The sequence below is a fragment of the Hemibagrus wyckioides genome, linkage group LG10 (assembly GCF_019097595.1).
Source record: "Hemibagrus wyckioides isolate EC202008001 linkage group LG10, SWU_Hwy_1.0, whole genome shotgun sequence".
NCBI classification, from domain to species: Eukaryota; Metazoa; Chordata; class Actinopteri; order Siluriformes; family Bagridae; genus Hemibagrus; species Hemibagrus wyckioides.
In genome coordinates, this window is record NC_080719.1 from 22,162,018 (window position 1) to 22,176,440 (window position 14,423).

At 39.5% G+C, this 14,423-nt stretch overlaps 1 protein-coding gene across 1 annotated transcript; it reads left to right on the plus strand.

Moving 5' to 3' along the window:
* The first annotated feature begins 573 nt into the window (after positions 1–573).
* tmem59l (transmembrane protein 59-like) lies at positions 574–12,211 on the plus strand. Its single transcript, XM_058400148.1, has 8 exons — positions 574–870; positions 5,822–5,927; positions 6,099–6,193; positions 6,294–6,446; positions 8,267–8,375; positions 8,568–8,682; positions 8,800–8,917; positions 9,949–12,211. Exons 1-8 carry the CDS (start codon positions 715–717, stop codon positions 10,105–10,107), a joined length of 1,011 nt encoding a protein of 336 aa, XP_058256131.1. The 5' UTR covers positions 574–714; the 3' UTR covers positions 10,108–12,211.
* The last annotated feature ends 2,212 nt before the right edge of the window (positions 12,212–14,423 follow it).

A 14,423-nucleotide genomic window follows, 5' to 3' on the forward strand; every position in this document is an offset into this window, starting at 1 on the left:
GAATGACTTTGAGCATCATATCAGTGCAATGATGGAGACATCTTTAGCATTTGCTGTTTTTAAGGAAGAACATCCACAGCCATCTTTAGTGTATCTGTGTGGTTGCATCCACATGGTGAACTTTAGGCTGTCCATAGTCATCCTCAGCAGCAGTGAGTGATGAAGAGTCCAAGCTGAAAGAGTAGAAGGAATCAGGATGACTGGTGTCTTAGGAGTCTGACATCCATCCAAAATATGAGTCAATAATAATAATAATAATAATAATATACTAGCCTATGTAGTATATTTCTCCCTAGAATTTAATTTCTGGCTACACTACTGTAGAATTAAATGCAAAAAAAATTATATTCACCATACATATTCAGCTTCCAAGCACCATAACGTGTATAATTATAAACGGATGCAAAACGCCAGGGCTTTTTGATTGTTGTGTTATTTCCCGTTTCCTTCATTATTAACTCCTTAAAGTCTGACACTCATCAACAAACACCGGGAAAATGGTAAGTTCTTTTCCTCCAGGTTACAGTAGAAAGTGCTTTGCTGTGCGGTTATAAACCCCCTGAATCTAAGCTCGGCGCGGCGGCGCGTGCGTGATGATGCTGCGCGTGACGCCACGCCATAGCGCGTGCCCGAAGCATTTCGGGCGGAGTTGATCCGGATCGTGTGGAGAATCCAGGACGAGGCCAGTGCACTCCGAGTGAACAGGGCAATAAGATGGCACGGGTAGGTAGCGCAGTGTGCGGCGTGCTTCCTCTGCTCTTCGTGGTGGTGGCGATGGCAGCATCTGATCTGTTCGACAACCAACTGGGAGACATCAGCTACTGCAAAAACCAGTGTCAGACCACCATTAAAAACAAAAAAGCTGCCAAAGTAAGTCAATTATACATACTGCATAAACTGATCACGTCATAATAATTAATAGTAATAAGTAAGATTTAGGAGCTAGAATCTTGCCCGCTGTTTTGCTCAGTCGCAGTTATTTCCTGAATAAATGTTGCAGTGCAGTGGGAATAACGGGCTCCTCACCGGGCTGCCGACGAGACCGGAGCACATTCCCGCAATCAGCACTTTTAACTCCGGATTGTCAATGACGACACTGCGCAAAAATCTCCTTTCTCGAGCTAATTGTTAATCAGCATTCAGTATAATCTAAGGCTTCTTGCGTGTTTCCTCTCCGTTTCCCTCCTGTGCACCCAGCATCATTAGTGCAGGGTGGCTATAATTACGTACGAGCTGTAATGGTGGCCTTAGCGCACGAGCGCACCGGGGCATTTGTTTGGGGGCAGTGAATTTATGAACGGCCGAAGATGATTTGCATAATATTGTATACTAGACAGTATAACTCAGTAATGATTAAATGATGGTTGGTTGGTACGTGCTATGTCGCATTTTTATCATCCGTTTCTAAAAGGGGCATCATCATGATGAGGCTCGTACATGCGCATATATATATATATATATATATATATATATATATATATGTATATATATGTATATATATGTATATAGTTGAGAAAAAATGTGACTGCGAATGTTATTCATACCACCAGCTACACAAATTCGCACCACAATGCAGCTCATTTGCTATAATCGATCAATACTGACCGAAAGGGACGACGCTGTGTAAAATTGTAAAGCTGAGATAATTGTCATGCTCCTGTTGTTCTCCTTTCGTCCGTAAGGCGGCGCTGTTTGCTGTATTACACTGCTGACATCATAAAGCAGTATATGCTGCCTGTGTTCTTGGAAAGTGATTTAGGCCAGAGAGACAAAAGAGAGCCAGGCCTGTATCCAGAGCATTCTGGTGCTTGTGGACAGCTGAAAATCACAGTAATATCCACAGTGTCTGTTTTTTTTTTCTGGAAAGGTATGACAAAAAAGCCTATTAAGAAATGAAGTGTCAGTTTTCACTAATTCCCCTACTGATGGAAGGCCATGTAAGCCATGTGAAGGCCGTGACCCTGCCACCATGCAGAAGCTGTTAAGATGCTTTTAGCAGTTGAGGAGATTGTAATTTTATTGTCTTTTGCTACCCCCACATTATCTTGCCTTTGTTGCGTATATCAAAGCTAGGTTGTGTTTTGTTCGATTTCATCCTAAAGTTTAAAATCAACTTGCATTTTTATTGTGTGTCATTTTTTTTCCATTTTTCATTAAATGAGATGTCATATATGTATTATTCCTTCTGTAGTTAGTTCTAAGATGCCTCGATAAAAGAGGTGTCCTCCATCTTAAATGTTATATGATTATAATAATATAATTTGCTAAATGCCAGCATAATCTTATAATATGGTGTGGTGGTGGTCTGATTGCTAAAATCCAGCAGGTTATGGTTTAACTAGTGTTTTAACAGCTTGATAATTATATAAAATAGATATAAGCTAAAATCAGCTACTGTTTATTTTTGTTCTAACAAATGATCTCTTATATATCTTATATTTCATATTGATGCTTATTATTAATTTAAATAAATGCAAATGTCTTAATCATCATACAATCACTAACATAACATAATCATCAAGAATTTCCCACATGGGATCAATAAAGTATATCTATCTAATTATAAAATATATCTATCTATTCTTCATAAACAATTTTTTATTGGCTCCAGGAATTCAATTTCCATTACAATGGGAAAAGCTAAAAACTTTCAAAACACGGTTGTTAACCAGTGCACATTATGAAATAGATATAAAAATACACAAGCATTTAAAGTGTAATCATTAAACACAGTTAAGACCTTTCCTGGGCACTTTAAGCACTTAAAAAATTACTCGGAATTGGATCCATGATCTCACCTTTCATACAGATGGTTTAGCTGGTTCTTGATATTGTCAAGTTTCAAAATAAACTAATAAACTCCAGTTTCTTAACAACAAGCTGTTTGGAAGCATTGTGAAAAGGAAGATCTTCCTGAGAGCATCTTAGAAAATGCAGTGCCTGGAACTTCACCAGATGTTGTTAGTTGTGTTGTAGTTAGATTACATTTTTGCTCATGCCCAACATCTGGATGTTTGGGGATGCCATGCATAAAAAATGCTTCTAAAACCCATTGTAGACTGAGTTGGTGGATCACTGATGGAGCGCTTGTGAAGAGTGTGATGACTGATCACGAATTGTGCCTGATCCAAAAGGATTAAACTTGGCTATCAACAAAGTGGTGAGACAAACATATCAGCAGATCAGCACAGAAACGATTAAATGAACAAACTCAGTGTTTGTAAGGACCGTCTGTTTCTGGAACTGAAGCCAGTATAAATGAGCTTGAACTGTTCTGTGTGGAGGAATGAATGAAGATCTCTAGATCTTCCTTGTTAGGCATAACAGGAAGAGACTCAATGCTGTTATTCTCTTCAGAGCCAGTGTCACAAATATTTATTGTATTAATTACAATTATAATCATACTAGGGAAACTAACCACTTCATTCTGGTGAACCCAGGGAGAAGTTACTAAACTCGGAGCTGTAAAGTGACAGTGAAACTCCCTGTGCCACCAACCTGCTCGTGATATACATTTAAATAAATATTTCCTTGAAGATCTATTAAAGTTTCCAGGAACCCTTACTGTGTATGTGGAATGGGTGGAGTGGGTATTGTGTATCCTCTAGAGTACATCATTTGGTCGCTAATGCAGACATCTTCCCTAGTACACTCTGTGAGTGCACAGAAAATTCAGCACAGTGCTTTCAGACATGAATACAAAACTCCTACAGAGTGTGCTATGTGATGATTATGGTGTAGTTGATGACACACTGGTTGTCATTCAACATGCTAGTGAAAACCAAAGAGCCTTTTACACAAGGGCCACTCCCTTGAAGACATCCCCCAAAGGTCATCCAAAAGGTTTTCTGAGGGTTTGAGGTCAAGTTGTGTGCAGGCCACTGTAGTTCCTCTACATCAGCCTCATCAAATCGTGTCTTTATGGTCCTGAGTTCATGCACAGGGGTAAAATCATGCTGGAACAGGAAAGGGCCACATAGTGGTCTAAAATATCTTTGTGTGCTGTAGCAATGCCATTGCTGGAAGAAGCCCAAACCCTGAAAAACAGCTCCAGAACAATATCTCTCCTCCACTGAACTTTACTGTTGGTATTCCAGTAGGTAGCAATCTCCCAGCATCCACCAAACCCAGATTCATCCATCAAACTGCCAGACAGTAAAGCGTGATTCATCACTCCAGAGAACATACTGTTATTGCTCCAGACTTCACAGTCAGTGTGCTTTACACCATTCCAGTTAATGCTTAGCATTGCACATAGAGGGATCTTAGGCTGTATATATAAATAAATACGCTATATATACAAAGTGTACTGAGTTGCTGAGAATACACATTTCAAAAGTGGACTTGGACATATATTCTGGACTGGACTGTGGATCCTGGGGGTGGAACTCCATAGACAGGATACCCTTCCATTACACCTTACTGAACATAAGTATGAAGAGGATACACATCAGGCCTTGCTAGACTCAGGATGTAAACCAGACCACCACACACCAAAGCCCGATGTAGTGCGGGGGATTGAGAAATGCACCATTGGTGAAGGTGATGCCCTGAGACATGCCTTCGACCAAGTAATAGTAATTGATTGAGGCAATTTTTTTAACTTATTTTGGATATATATATATATATATATATATATATATATATATATATATATATATATATATATATATATATATATATATATATATTTATATATAATATATATTTGTCATTCACTGTATTCACTGAGCTGTATGGAGTCAGAGAAGTTAACTATCAGGTCAGATGAATGCATAGAGATGAGGGACATCAAAAAATATCACTTCACTATCCTGAAAAGTATGGCAGGTAGGGGGTTCCTGTGGCTAAAGGCATGGCCCAGTTCACCCTGGTACCCTGTAGAGAACACCTCCTTCCATCCCACAGAGTACTGGGTATGCGAAAACCTTTACCTGTTTTCACATCTACGCTCTCACACAGAACTCATAGAGCACTACATTGAGATTCCTTGATGGGTGTTATTTAGCCTCTGCTATTGTTGGAAAGAAACATCTGTCCAGTTTCATTGAGCCTGTGCCCATTGCAGTCTCAGATTCCTGTTCTTGGCTGATAGGAATGGAACCCTAAAGTGCTGTTGTAGCCCATGTGCCTCAATATTGAGAATTATGAAAGACTTTTTGAAATTATGAAAGACTTTGCTCACTGTGGATTGATTATTTGAGTACAGCTTTCTTCTTGGCCATTCTCCTCTGACTTCAAGAACACATTTCTTTTCACATTTGTCTCTTGGCATAATTCTGTATAAGCCCTACAGACTGTAGTGCATGAAAATTCCTGGAGGTCGGAACACTCAAACCAGGTCTGCTACCAACAAGGTCAATGAATATAATCTCAATGAATCTGATGAAAGAGCACTTCAAGGAGCAGACTTAAAGTATGTATTGGTTATGGAGATAGGATGGATGTACATATTGGTAAATGATCATATCAATCTAAAAATGGAGAATTAATGTCAGGGCACTAAAAAATCAGAAACAAAAAATTTTGAGGATGTGATAGACAATTTCCTACATACATTCTAGCAACAATAAAAATACAGGGACTAAATCATGATGAAAATGTGTGTGTATGACCAAATGAAATGAAAAACATATCAAAGATACAGAATAATTCTTTTAATATAGTAAAATTGCTGCTTCATCAGTTGTTAACAAAAATCTTTCAGTTTAAAAAATTGTTACAAGACATTATGAGACATACTTTAATGAAATTGAGTCTTGCTTTACTTTTGTAGTTGTTGATGGTGGTCCTAGATCTTACAAAGTTCATGTGCTTGCAGGACTCCATAATGAATGCATGCTACCGTGGCTGTCGGCTCTATTCAATCTGCCAGTTTGTGAATGGAAACACAGGATTCAACAACAGCAAGGAGGAATGCCAGGGAGGTGAGAACTGATGAACCGATGTGGTATAGATATATACTGCAACTTTGCAACTATCTTGCCAAGCTTTGTTGTGAGGGGCAGATATGGCTTGTATACAGTATTTCTGTGTACTGTTGAACAATGAGGTGAAGCAATCTGGCATGTTCTGAGTGTATGTCTATGTGTATGCAGCATGCCAGGAAGCATACAGTAAGCTACTGGAGCAGGAAGCTTGTAGCACAGGCTGTACCAGCCAGCCAGCTGAGCCTGAAATCCAACGGAGGAAGGTAAGACTCTAAGAATACAATAAGCACCTTCGGAATAATAGATTTTTTGATATTTGAATTTTCTTAGCCTACAAATCAATCCATCCTGCTCGCTCTGCAGCTCAAGGCCCTGACCAACCGCCCCAAACCAGTTTCAGTAATGGATGCTTTATTTGGTTGGTGTAACGATATTGTCAGCTCTGCTCAAAGTTTCATGTCCTCCACCTGGACTTTCTACCTGCAGGCTGATGATGGCAAGGTGGTTGTGTTCCAGGTGAGTCCTTTTTCCGAAAAAAAAAAAAAAAACTATTTCAGATGACACATGATGATGTAGATTATAAATATGTCTTGTCCTGGGAATTCTTCTACACATGCTGAAATTTTGACACTTACTGCTCTATATAGATCTTGTGTCCTTTTTGTTTTCTCACAGTACCTCTGGCATTTTAAAATCTGGAGCAGCCTAGACATTCAGACACACATTGTACCACCATATACACTATATTGCCAAAAGTATTCGCTCACCCATCCAAATAAACAGAATCAGGTGTTCCAATCACTTCCATGGCCACAGGTATATAAAATCAAGCACCTAGGCATGCAGACTGTTTTTACAAACATTTGTGAAGGAATGGGTCGCTCTCAGGAGCTCAGTGAATTCCAGCGTGGAACTGTGATAGGACGCCACCTGTGCAACAAATCCAGTCTTGAATTTTCCTCGCTCCTAAATATTCCACAGTCAACTGTCAGCTGTATTATAAGAACGTGGAAGTGTTTGGGAACGACAGCAACTCAGCCACGAAGTGGTAGGCCACGTAAACTGACGGAGCGGGGTCAGCGGATGCTGAGGCGCATAGTGCGAAGAGGTCGCCAACTTTCTGCAGAGTCAATCGCTACAGACCTCCAAACTTCATGTGGCCTTCAGATTAGCTGAAGAACAGAGCGCAGAGAGCTTCATGGAATGGGTTTCCATGGCCGAGCAGCTGCATCCAAGCCATACATCACCAAGTGCAATGCAAAGCGTCGGATGCAGTGGTGTAAAGCACGCCGCCACTGGACTCTAGAGCAGTGGAGACGCGTTCTCTGGAGTGACGAATCGCGCTTCTCCATCTGGCAATCTGATGGACGAGTCTGGGTTTGGCGGTTGCCAGGAGAACGGTACTTGTCTGACTGCATTGTGCCAAGTGTAAAGTTTGGTGGAGGGGGGATTATGGTGTGGGGTTGTTTTTCAGGAGCTGGGCTTGGCCCCTTAGTTCCAGTGAAAGGAACTCTGAATGCTTCAGCATACCAAGACATTTTGGACAATTCCATGCTCCCAACTTTGTGGGAACAGTTTGGAGCTGGCCCCTTCCTCTTCCAACATGACTGTGCACCAGTGCACAAAGCAAGGTCCATAAAGACATGGATGATAGAGTCTGGTGTGGATGAACTTGACTGGCCTGCACAGAGTCCTGACCTCAACCCGATAGAACACCTTTGGGATGAATTAGAGCGGAGACTGAGAGCCAGGCCTTCTCGTCCAACATCAGTGTGTGACCTCACAAATGCGCTTTTGGAAGAATGGTCAAAAATTCCCATAAACACACTCCTAAACCTTGTGGACAGCCTTCCCAGAAGAGTTGAGGCTGTTATAGCTGCAAAGGGTGGACCGACATCATATTGAACCCTATGGATTAGGAATGGGATGTCACTTAAGTTCATGTGCGAGTCAAGGCAGGTGAGCGAATACTTTTGGCAATATAGTGTAGTTTGGGGTAATTTAATTGAGTTTTAAGAAAGGGCTTCGTCTAGTCATCCTACCCCATTGCCCAGACATGTGAAGGATATGAGATATTGTCGTCACATGCAGAGTAATCAGTATGTGTCAGATCTTCCTGCAGCTCCTTTAATAATATTCAGAAGCATATAACTGATAATCGGTTTATGAAATTACTTCTGAACATGAGATTGTTATAAAATGGTGTATATACTTATGCACCTGGGTTATTATAAAACCTACTTTTAGGTCTCCTTCTGATTTTCACTTCATTTGAGGCTTGAGGGTCACAAAAACCTTCTATATCTGTTGTATTTTTGTACTTGCACATTTTACAGAGCGAGCCAGAGATTGAGTATTATTTACCTGAGGTCCAAGCCCCACACTCCAGTGCTGCAAACAAACCTTGGCCTGAAGGAAATCCTCAGACACAGAGGCTACAGACTGGTGAGTTGGAGCAACTTCAAACAGTGAGAAACAGTGTTTTCCTATATAAGATCAATGCAGGTACATTCGCATAGCTGAGTCTTCTGGCTTGACTGTAATTTAAAAGAGACTAGGAATACTTTTGTTTCTTTAAAATAAATATACATTCTCCAAACGTAACTCCTAACTCCTAAACCTAACCCTGCCTTCTAGGAGAACGACTGCATGGAGAGAAAAACGCACCTAAAGCTGTGAGTAAGGGCAAACACAGCAGCCAGCATGTTGAGGACACAGTCGCTGAGCACGACTTCCTGGGCTGCATGTCAAGGTTAGACGGGTCACATTTCAGTCAGACGTTATGAACAGAAGGATGGATAATCTGAATTTGTTTTTGTTTAGATTTGAATTATTTTGGATAAGGCAGTGGTGATTTTCTGTCTTGCAGGCGTTCAGGTCTACCTCGGTGGATCTTAGCTACATGTCTCTTGTTGTCCATCATGGTGATGCTGTGGCTGAGCTGCGCCAGTCTGGTAACAGCACCTGAGCAACATGTAAAGACTCAGGTACCGGTTCATATACACAAACCTGTTAATTCTGATTGGAACACATTTTATTCAGTACACTTTTAGAAGGTATGGTTTTTATATAGAACCTGGGAATGGTTTCATCATTTGCTCCATATAGGAACCCACAAAAAGGTTCTTTATTGAACCATTGAAAACGGTTCTCTGAATTCATGTTAGATGTTTTTTTGTTTGTCTGTATTGTTGATTAGAGCAAAACTCCTTTTTATTAAAGTGTTTCATCATTTCATTTTGAATTATTTCACAACTTTAATTAACTATATGATCTTTTCTAAACTTTGTCATTTGTCATAAACATTTCAAAACATCTACATTTTTTATCTACATAGAGACTCCAAAAGTAATGGCACCCACTTCACCTTACACATTAAATGAATCATGGAATCTTTCTGATATAAAAGGTTCATGGTTCTTTAAGGGTTCTATTTAGAACCATTTTTTGGGGAAAAGGTCAAGTACGGAACCCCAGGGTTCTATATAGAACCTCAAAAACCTTTTTTAATAGTGTGATTTTATGTGACATGAATACTTTGGAATTTCTTTGGCACTCTGATTTCTCAGAGTCTTTTTTTAAATAGATATTTTAATAATCTGATACTCAGGCAGTGTTTACTCTGACACAGAGATGTGAGAAAGACCAGAACATGATCATTTTTTAGTGTGAAAACTGTACAAAATGTCTTTAAATGTCTATTATAGGTTAATAATCTTATGAGTGTGAATACTTCTGAAAGCTGTTTTGTTTATATGAGAAACCATTATATGAAAATGATGATGTTTTGAATTGCAATTCATGTGTTTTGTAATTTATGTGTTTCATTTCTTTGTGCATTCAGAATGCACCTTTCAGATAAACATGTAAACGTGTAACAGAAGGTGTTGGTGGTCATTTAACTGATATTCTGGTGCCACAAACTGAATATTACCAGTCCGGAGGGCATGTACTGTATCTGAGATCTTGGCATTTCACTACACATTCTATTTTCATTGGTTTATTTTATCTCTTGCAGTTGAGCATCAATGGAGATAAGGAGTTCCTGGACTACATGCCAAAAGTCAACCCCTACCATCTGACTTCAGTGATCGCTGTAGCAGTCGGCCATCACGATGAAGGAAAAGAGGCAGGGCCTCTGCCAGTCAAAGTTGACCTGAACAAAACCTCGCTTTAAAATCATTTCAGTGCGTGTCATCTGTTAGTATCTCTGTCCCTCAGTTAGAGGAAAAAACATCATAATGTTTAATTTTCTAAATAAAAGTGCATGGTGTATATAAGGAACAGATTACACACCGCTCAGTGACATTTAATTTAGACATATTCACTAGACAGTGCTGCTTTCGAAAACATTACGGACATGATTAACTGAGCTTTAATTGTAGCACATAAGATTTGGGATGCTTGCGTGTTCTTTGAGCTTTGAGAACATCTTAAAACACGGCTGAGATGTTGACTACAGCGAGCAAAAGACAAGCGCAGATGTTCTCAACGTTTTCGATTTGATTCGTCATCTCTGAATAGATGATTTTCCAGTTTGTACACTGGAAACTGACCCTACCTGTGGAATCATGGGAGCATAATCATGTGTACATATTAATCACAATCGCTAATCTATATCACTTATGTATAAGGTCTTATTGTATTTCTCATTTAGAGGCTAATAGCTAAGATTCAGTAGTATCTACAGAAAGCGTTAAGGTTATGAGTGATGCCTAGGTGAAGTAAGAATGTAAATTTCTCTTTTATTCTTGAGATTGTGGGATGGTTGATTCTCTTACTTCTGCTTTAGTGCTAGGTTTTGACCAATAGCTCATGTGTTAGCAGCCGTAGAGCTGACCAGCCGCAACGACTCGTCTAGTGCTGATCGTGTTTCTAAGCTCTTTTACCCCATGTGGTCCTGATCGCGGTGCATGCTAGTAGGTTTTAAGACTAAGCAATTACCTGCCTACCCACTTATGGACAATAGACTATTATATGCTCTTAATATTTGTGTTTATAGTTTCATGTTGAGCGAAAATACAGTTATACAGCACAGATGAGTTAAGAAGAAAATCTCCAAATGCTATTTAGTTACAAGACTGATGCATGAACCAATCTATAATACATAACCAATGTATTTTTTCCACACAGTGGTTAACTGGGTGTTTACATTTTTGGTTTGATTTTTGCTCCAGAACTCATTAGTCATTTATTATTAATATGGATTTTCTCTGTCAGCATGTCATGCAGTAAAGAACAAAGAACAGTCTAAGAAAAGAGAGAGATTATACAAGCTTAATGGAATAATCAGTTGCATTTATGATTTTTTGGCTCATTGCTTTTCTTTTCTGGTTTCTCAGCTAAATCAGCCGCCAGACTGAATAAAATTTGCATGTCTAATTAGCCAGTCTTTAATTAGCTATGTAGTTGCCATCTCTCTCTTTATCCCACAATCTTTACTTACTGCCTGCTTTTATTAAGTCTTCAATTTAAAGGAAATAAGGCAATGCGTGCTGCATTTCAGGGTAATATTGCCACAATTTATATATAAACGATTCAAATCACATCATTTCCTGTATAATTTCTGGTACATTTTGATTTGCTAAATGTGACCCTGCCCCTAATGAACACATTATATACATGCAAGTACAGTCTGTAGGCATGCATTTGTGTGAATCTTATACCAGTTGTAAACACATTACTTGGCTCAAACATTTATGCTGATTGTTGTTTACTATCAGTACAGAAATGTTTTATTTATGCCTATAGCATGGAGTTACTCCATCTACCAACATGCACTGGTGTATTTTGTCGCAAAGATTTGTTTTGCCTGCAAGGAGTTTCTTATTAGCAAATCCATTGAGAAGAAGAAGTAAAATGTTTGATATGTTATTTAAAAATGTAATAAACTGTCAACTTGGCAATAATCTGTGACTATACATGCAAGCGTTTAACTCAGCATTAGTGGAGAAAAAGGAATTTACTCTTAGGCAAATGGTTGGACGCATTGTACTGGCCCTTCACCCTTGCTGGACTGCCGGCTGACCACCTGCAAGACACGCAAACGTTATGTAGGATCTCCTAACTCTGGGCCCATTAATCCCCTCATAACTGTGCAGTGTGAATGTCTTCCCCTTCCCCATTAAAATATCCTCTAAATGTCTGCAGTCATTATGGAAGTATATTATCAGAGACATTAATCGACATGTTTTAGAACGATACATTTATTATCAATAATAATGATCAATGTAAAAACTTTTATCGTGAAAAACAAATATTAAATACGATTTAAAAAACCATTACGCCGTTTTTCAGTGTTCCCTACAGACTGTTAATCCTCACTGTTGTATAGCTACCTAAGGCATTGCCAGTTTGGACTCATTGTTTGATGACGTTGTTTTACGTGATTTTGAATTTGTTTTTACTTGATTGATTGAATTTTAAATTTTCCTTTGGTTTCATATTGTAAGGAGTTAAAATGAGTTTGTAGCTTTTAAAATATTTTGTATATATTGTTTGTTTTGTTCTCTGGTTCGATCCCGAGCTCGGGCTCCTGCCTGTGATGAGTTTCCTGCTGTTTGCCTAAGTTTCTTCCTGGATTTCTGGTTTCCACTGACTGTCCATAAACATGCAAATAGGTGGATATGTTAAATTACCTCAGGAGTGTGGAAAGGACTGGGTGAAGTCTCCCACCTAGCAGCCAGCATTCCCAGCATAGGCTCCAGATCTTCTGCATCTGTATCCCTGACCAGAATTAAGCAGCTAATTACTACAGATTAATGCAAGAAAAATGCTTGACCTCATGCACAAGCTATATACAATATATATGTATTGCATTGTTTAGTTTAGGCCTTGATAGGGCATATCAGCAGACAAGTACACAACATCCTACCATTAAAATGAACAGAAACCAGTACATCATCTTTAAACAATCTGAAACAATGACATCTCATTGGGCAGCTTGAGTAATGTGTAGCTCAGAGAGAGCGAGAGAGAGAGAGAGAGAGAGAGAGAGAGAGAGAGAGAGAGAGAGCGAGAACACAGATTATTATGTATACGCTTGTCCTATAATGGTTTAAAAGTATGTACATTGTTCACAAAGTGCAATCAAGGACTCTGGCAAGACTAGCTATGACAGCGCAAGACTCTGATATGATGGCACCCCGGGACATAAAGCAGCCAGCCACTTCATCATCAACAAACCTGAATGAAGGCATCCTGTGTAAAAAAAATTGAGACTGAGTCTGAGGCCTGAAGTCCAAGCAACACAAGCAAGGATCAGAAACCAACAGGTCATTTATCACTTTAAACAGTGCTGTCTCTGTACTGTGATGAGGCCTAGACTGAAATCTAAACTGAAAGATTTTATCAATGTTATTGCAAATCAAGTATGAGCCGAACTGCTATGCTACAATCTTTTTTATGATCTTGCATATAAAGGAGAGGTTTGATAGTGATAGCTAGAGAGATGACAAGGATCAATGTGGGTTTTTTAATCAAGCGCTTGATCATTGCTAGTTTAAAGAATTTAGTTAATAAACCATTGCTAAGAAAGGAATAAATTATTTTTTAATAGATTCTGGTTATATCGGTTTGGGTAGGTATGGGATCTAGTACACTTGTTGACTTTTTTTTTTAGTTTTTATACTACATATACTGTTTTATACCTTCGTTGCAGTTGGTAGTGACCATCCGGAGGTTTCAGAATGTTTGAGTATTCACTACACATGACAAGTCCCTGGCAGAATGGTGCCTAATGGTCTCATTAGTCACAGGTCTGTGAGGCTAGGGTGGCATGGGAGCACTTTATGAGTCATTATGCTGAAGTATGTGGTGTGTGAAGCAGTGGTGACAGCAGATAGAGAGAAATACACACTTCAGCTCTCTGAGTGCCCACAGCACTGTGGTAGAGCAGGCTCCAGTAAAGCTTATGTGGCTACATTTGGCCGGCAGGATTCCAGCTAGCCACAGGCCTGCGTGCCGAAGGCAGCAAACAAACAGGTTTTGGTAGGGCAAAAGTGAATGGAGGGACACACATATTACAGCTCTGTGAATATAAACAGCACCAACTAAATCAGACCTACTAGTCATTAGAGGATTTGGAATAACCTGCTCAAGCCAAGCAAGTGATTTGTGCAGGGTAAGAGAAAAGAAATGGTGGTGCACTTATACTCAACTCCTGTTAGAGCTTCTAGAGATGATGAATGTGAGGGAACGTATATGTGAGGGGTGTATCGATGTCCCTTTCCTGGGTACAAGAGCAAAACTGGCAGTAAGTGAGTTGCTCACTGGGAATGAAACATGCACATGAACATGCACATGCTTTGGCCCAGTAGTACCAGTAGGTATGACAAATGTGAGGGAAACAGAGGCACACACAGGAATTCTATCCTCTGTTCTGGAGTGAACCTCTGAACAACAGCAACAGCACTAGCTATTTTAGTCTAACATGCTGAACTGGTTACTAGAGACACTCTAAGCAAGCAAGTCACAGCCTAATGCTTCAACAGA

What these genes read in the sequence shown, in the direction of transcription:
- tmem59l (XM_058400148.1), top strand. Translation starts at nt 715, where the DNA reads ATGGCACGGGTAGGTAGCGCAGTGTGCGGCGTGCTTCCTCTGCTCTTC. An exon ending in CTGAAATCCAACGGAGGAAG is followed by an intron (nt 6,194 to 6,293) that starts GTAAGACTCTAA and finishes CTCGCTCTGCAG; the next exon opens with CTCAAGGCCCTGACCAACCG. An exon ending in AGCAACATGTAAAGACTCAG is followed by an intron (nt 8,918 to 9,948) that starts GTACCGGTTCAT and finishes TATCTCTTGCAG; the next exon opens with TTGAGCATCAATGGAGATAA.